This window comes from Papilio machaon, chromosome 24 (genome assembly GCF_912999745.1).
Source record: "Papilio machaon chromosome 24, ilPapMach1.1, whole genome shotgun sequence".
In the NCBI taxonomy this organism is placed as follows: domain Eukaryota; kingdom Metazoa; phylum Arthropoda; class Insecta; order Lepidoptera; family Papilionidae; genus Papilio; species Papilio machaon.
The window spans coordinates 2102996-2109823 of record NC_060009.1 but is presented as its reverse complement, the minus strand read 5'-3'; the positions used below and the strand labels follow the sequence as shown (position 1 = coordinate 2109823).

The 6828-nt window shown below is 32.6% G+C and overlaps 1 protein-coding gene across 1 annotated transcript; it reads left to right on the top strand.

The window, feature by feature from the left end:
* The first annotated feature begins 1105 nt into the window (after window positions 1-1105).
* On the top strand, window positions 1106-5016 carry LOC106707345 (lysyl oxidase homolog 2B). The gene is made up of 9 exons (XM_014501111.2): window positions 1106-1394; window positions 1825-1965; window positions 2222-2475; window positions 2598-2829; window positions 3220-3371; window positions 3630-3766; window positions 4070-4227; window positions 4504-4598; window positions 4796-5016. Exons 1-9 carry the CDS (start codon window positions 1229-1231, stop codon window positions 4916-4918), a joined length of 1458 nt encoding a protein of 485 aa, XP_014356597.2. The 5' UTR covers window positions 1106-1228; the 3' UTR covers window positions 4919-5016.
* Window positions 5017-6828: the final 1812 nt, after the last annotated feature.

Genomic DNA, 6828 nt, shown 5'->3' with positions numbered 1-6828 from the left:
CATTGTATTCTTTTTATACGCGATGTTTCCTACAAATATATTAGACAGAGTAACAATTAACAGTTATCAAATGAAAATTCCAGTAACTTGCATGAACAATTCCATTCGTCTTAATATTTGTGTCAATTGAATCGGTCACACTGCATGGCGTCAATTGCTCTCATTAATGCGATGTCACATTTATTTCGGCGTAACTCTGCATTACTTTAATGACTACGGCAAAGAGAAACTAATTTAGAAGCTTTAAAAGTAACTTCAAAATATTTAGTAACAAATTAAAATTTTAGATATATAAAACTAGCTGTCGCTCGTGATTCTGTTCGAGCGGAATTAAAAAAACGTAATAACCTATACGTTCTTCCAGACTATGTTCTACTTCAGTGCCGAATTTAATCAAGATCCGTTCAGCCGTTCCGGTAATACCTTTCAAACAAACATTGCAAATTCACATTTATAATATTAGTTTTACTTTTTGTCACAAGTACAATAATCCGCGGACGAGAATGTAAAACTTTTCTCCTAATGTGCGTCATGTACTAATTTCATACCAGTATTTCGATAATTAACACTTAAGTTTTGTATGTAAGTTTTTGTGTGTAAGTTTTTTAACTAGCCTCTCATTGTTTCTACGAAAATTAGAAGTTATTTTATTGTATTGACTTCATAAAAATACAAAAAATTGAGTTAAAGACGCTCTAGATAATAGTAAGAACATTTAATATAGATACTCATTTTAAAAACCTACTATTTTAATGTTAAAAATCATACAAATCATCTTTGCTTCGAACTTGAATCTTTTGTAGAGACATCAAAGCGCTAAACTATAATATCTAAACGTAATTCAGAGGCATAGTTTCTTGACATTGAACTAATATCACAGTTCGTTAACAATTAGAAATACGTCTGCAATTCAGTTGTGCGTTTGATGTCAGAACTTTTAACTGCCTTTACGGTTATACGAAATATTTAAATTATTGTGTAATTTTTTTAATATATTTATTTTTGTTTTTAAAATTGATTTAATAATGTAGTTAAATTTTGCACTTCTATAAAATTAAAGTGATTTTGAGGTTATGTTTTACAGAAATTAAGTAATATTGAAAAATTATAACGAATCTTTGGTACAGCTGAAAGTCTGCAGCTTAAAGATCGATTATTTAAAACCAAACTAAATAAATTTAAATTATCAAATACATAATGTAAAGAAAACAAATAAACAATAGAAATAATGTATAATAAAATTTTACTCGTTTTATTATTTCAATCAGCATTAAGTAGGGATTTAGACGAGGCCCAAAGGTCCGAGCGAGCGAATTTTATACAAAAACTAATAAATCGAAGAAAACATTTGGAAGGGAAATTGAAATTAGTCGGCGGTGCTAATGAATTTGAAGGTAAGAAGCTTCCGATTTAAATATAATTTGATCTTATATTTTATGATAAATAATTTAAAAATGACATAGTTGAATTTTAAAAATTAAACTATCACATTTACAATGAATTTAAAAAATATGCAATCCATCAAATTTTCTCAGTTTGACTGTAGTTTAGCATGTGTGCATTTTATGAGGAAGAAAGAATTGCAAGTGGCTAGAAGAACTTAAATATAAATGTAACGATAGAGGTAAGCCTAGGATAAAATGGATTGATTCCGTGAAATGTAACGATGGTTTGATGTGGAGGACAAAAATTTGGCAAAAAATGTTGTGTCCCCACAAAGAGTAAGATAAGGACAGAGATGAAGATGATGAATCATGCTTTTGTATGTACCAGTGTTTCGGCTGTAGAAACCTACGTCAACATTTTGATTTCAACAATTAACAGGTAACGTGTACATCTACCACGCTGGTCGATGGGGTGCTATTTGTGACGACTCGTGGGATCATGCCGCGGCGCTGGTCGTCTGTAAATCATACAACAAGACTGGTGTACCGACACACGGCGGACAATTTGGAGAAGCGAGAAGTAAAAACACTTTTTAATTAACTTACTTTATCATCAGTAGCGCCCATCCTTACCGCTATCGATAACAATGGCAAAGGTAGGCATCGCATCTACAACTCTTGCGTGTTGCATATAAGCGTGTCTGTGAGCAGCAGTTAACTTCTCTTTAAAGTCGTTTTAATTTCTGTTCAATTCGAAAAAGTATTAATTTGGGCAAACATTAATTTTGTATAACGTGGCGTATATATTACGTTAACGTCGTGCTTTTTAATTTTAGGGAAATATTGGATGGACGACGTAGTATGTGAAGGTAATGAGGAATCAGTAACTCAATGCATATTCAGTGGATGGGGATCATCTGACTGTGACAGCGGTGAAGCAGCTGGTGTTATTTGTAGAGACAAGGAAGTAGTTCCTATATCATTGGACGTGAAGAAGAAGAATAAAATAGCACTTCACCGTGTATTAGATATACGGAGAACTAGCATACGTCTTGTAGGTGGAAGAAATTCTAATGAGGGAAGAGTTGAGGTAAGGGTGCTAATTTATTCTTCAAAGGATTGCAGAAGTTTAAGAAATCCATTATTAAACTAAATTAAAAGTTCAAGTTATAATTCAGTAAAATATTTTGTCTAGTCATTGGCTTTTCACAGATTTATCAGCATGGATTCTGGGGCAGTATTTGTCCTGATGGCTGGACAATCTACGAAGCATCAGCTGTTTGCAGACATTTGGCACTGGGCTACGCGGAGCAAGCTTTACAAACTGATTATTTTGGTTCATCCAGAATAGTGCTTAGTGGAGTTCAGTGTGAAGGAAATGAAACGAATCTATTTATATGCAAGCACAGCGAATTCGGTGAGGTGGAATGTCCTGGAGAAAATGGTAAGGAAGAAATAATATTCTAATCAATATTCCGGTGCTGATGCTTAAACATCCAATACTTAAAAAGCTACTTATATTAAATAAAATTAGCACCTAGATTCCAAGATTTTGCAACAATAATGTTAGACGGTAGGTTTTTAATTGTTCATAACCACGATCCTATCATCGTGTTGATCTTCGCGGGATGCCTATGGCCAGTAGTGGGTGTCATGTGCCTGGAAAGAAGAAGAAGAAGGATAAGAACCGAAGTAAGGTACAGAGTGATATGAAAGACCATTGGTTGAGGCAGATTATTAGACGAGATTATATTTACAATATTCCAATTATATGATCATGAAAAAAATTACAACAAGAATGATTAATAGTTTTAAATAATTTATTGGTTTCCAGGTCACGTAGCAGCTGTAGTCTGCACGCAGCATCTAGCAGATCTACTTCTGGACACAACTGCTATAGAGCGCACCGCACACCTGCATGATGTGCCCATGTACCAACTACAGTGTGCTATGGAAGAGAATTGCTTGAGCAAATCGGCTTACGAGGTATCTACTACTGTATTGGATATTAATGATTTTCTAACGTTATCCTGTCAGTTGCATTTAAGGGTACCAACTCTTCAGTTTCTACCCTAATTCTTAGGGTTGGCAAGTCGTAGTTTTTTTTTCTCCGTCAGTGTTGGGGTAAAGATTTTTTTTTAAATTGACAGTCCTACGAGTATTGCTGGGTAGATTTACGTGCATAACGGTCGAATAATAATATTAACTAATTCTATAATTTTGTTGTTTTTATTCTGTTTCTAGATTCAGCAAAGTAATGCAAACTGGCAATTCGAGACTCGTCGTCTTCTTAGATTCACGGCGTCATCGTTAAACATCGGCAATGCGGAGTTTCGACCTTATCTACCTAAACACTTGTGGCAGTGGCATCTTTGTCATATGTATGTATATTTGTTGACCGTGTGTTTACATTACTAAAACGATTGTATAAAACATTGTCCTCTCAGTTTTTTCAGTATGTATGAAAGAGATAATACTCTTTAAATAATATTTTAGTTTTTGGACCAATGTTTCGAGAATGGTAACCTAGGTATTGTTTTTCTGTGTTCATTTTTTTTCTTTGACAATTTCATGTGTACTAATTATGTAGTTTTACAAATACTTTTACCAATCATGAGTATAAAAATTGAAAATAACGCCATCTAGTTATAAAATTGAGTACGTTTAAAATTATGTTTCTATAGGCATTATCACAGTATGGAAGTATTCGCAACATTTGATATCCTGGATGAAGCAGGTACCAGGATAGCAGAAGGTCATAAAGCATCGTTTTGTTTAGAAGACAACACCTGCTTGCCTGGTATCGAAAGAAAATATTCATGCAAAAATTATGGAGATCAAGGTACAATGCAAATACAATCCAAAATGTAATCCTGAATTTACACTACCAAATAAATGGTATGATAAAACTTTTTCATACGAGTGTACCGGCATTGGAAACAAACTATTAAACGTAAACAACGAACTACATTATTGTGTTCACAAATATTAGATCGTAATTTCATTTCCAATTGCAGTGGAACGGCACCTTTATCGTTCAAAATGTACAGCTTTAACATTTTTAGATTATCCTTGCTGTTTATATACAAGTTATTTTCATAATATGTTTGTTTTCCAGGAGTATCTGTGAACTGTTCTGACGTTTATCATTACAACATAGACTGCCAATGGGTTGATGTAACAGACGTTGAACCTGGACAATATACGTTTAAGGTATAGTAAGATTCAAATGTTATGCTGGCTCATGGTTAGCTGCGAGCGTGGGTGACAGGTACCTGCAGATGTGACCCTCATAATATATTTGTTTTGAGAATGTACGAACCACCATAAAGTTTGAATTGCGCTAACCTCTCAGTTAAATTACCTAAAGTTTTATAAACGGTGAACTGATCTAAGATTTTTTGCCACAGGTTGCAGTAAACCCACACGCAAGAGTAGCAGAACAACAGTATCACAACAACGCTGCTTCCTGTTCACTTACCCTAACTGACACTTATGCCGCCGTCTATGGTTGCAGGCTTGAAAGACCATAAAATAATTAAGTAATCTTGAATTGATATCTGAAAATGTTTAATGAGGACATGAAAAGATCTTTCTTGTATTGCTTTCTTCTATCTATACATGCTATTTAAACGAAAATCAGAATCATAAAACACTTTTCTTTTGATGCCTTACTTCTGAAAAGAGCAATCTTACGTAGCGCTTACATTGTTATGTAAGATGTCCGTAATCACAGTATATTTTTGAATATTTTTTTTTTCATAAAAAGTCCTACACTTACAACACGCTATTGGCTCTAGAACTAATAATTAATTTTATTTTTTTAATTTAAAATTTATAACATTTAAAATTGTGTTCTGTTACTTTAAGTAAATAGCTGTTGTAAACATAAGAACATGTTAGAACTAAAATGATAGACGAAAGAATTCCATTTCTTTTTCCAACGACAAGCTGCATCACAATTCGTTTTGTTTACGATGAACAAAGGATATGTAATCTTTTGTGCACCCATCCACCGCTAGAATACGCTTTGTACAAATATATTTCTTTTTGACATATTTTTTTTCGTATCAAAGATGTATTATTTTAAGTTTGTGTTTTATTTATTGTTGCAATATACAGTTGTTCGTCGTTGAACAATTCGGTGTTCCCGATATTCGCTTGCCCCCTCCCCATCTTAAAAAAATCAAATGTCAATTACGTCGTTTTAAGTTTTTAAGCCGCTAGAGGACAGTAGACTCCTGTCACATTGCATACCTAGGAATATTACTAATATTATAAATGCAAATGTTTCGATGTATGGATGGAAGGATGTTGATTAAAATGTATCTCCAGAACGGCTGCATAAATCTCGCTGAAAATAATCGTGGAAAAACACATAGGCTACTAATTTATTTTTAATTCCGTATGGTGTCTCGAGCATCAGCTAGTAAAATATATATTAATGTAAGTGTATTAAAAAAAACAACGTCCGTAATATAATATTATTTATTTACTTAAAACTATTATCACATCATAAATGATGAATTTGAGCACACCACAATAATTATTTGTACAAACGGTATAATATACCACAAACCATTTAATTATAATATATTAAATTGTAGTAATTATTACTTTAATTATTATTTATTTTTATTACATTAGAGATTGGGCAGGAATTGCGAGTGCCGCTCAACTGTTTCGCCTCGCAAGAGATAAACAAAATTATGGAGAACTGACCGCCTTCGCTCTGAAGGAGAGGCACCTCAAGAAGAAGAAATTTATTTAACTAAATATGGATTTAAAAAAATATTTGATAATCTAAATATGTTCTCGATATTATTTCGTATTAAATTACATAGAAAAATTAATTTTAGATGTCAACAGATTTGTTATTAAAGTAACATTTGTAAATGTCAAACGCAATAGAAATCTTAATTCATTTTTAAACATTGATAACAAACTTTTATTACTAGTAAGTGTGACATGAACTAGTGGAGTGGTAGCATTCAACGTTTACGTCATTTTATAAATTAACTAATCATGTGTAGTGGGATTTGCTAGCGGTACTCCATCTGTGACAATAGCACGTTCCTCACGAACACTAACGTGCTAATGAATAGTGACAATTTTTTTTTTAAATAAAAAATCCTTAGAACCGTTATTGGTTATTTGCAAAAAGTATACGGAGACAGCGGAGACCACTGTACTTCAAAGTTGTTCGAATTTTAAAATTGCACAACTGGCAACTACTAAACAATGGATCTAAACATAATAAATGTATAACGAAAATTCAATTAAAAATTTAAATCAAAATTGAACAGTAAATATCTTCAGTCCACCAAATTAAATAAAGCGCTCGCATTTGTCAAAATTACTATATAAAATAATACAAAAATATATATATATATTAAATAAAACAGGAAAATACAATACCCATTAGCTAACCTCTAAAGTTGAC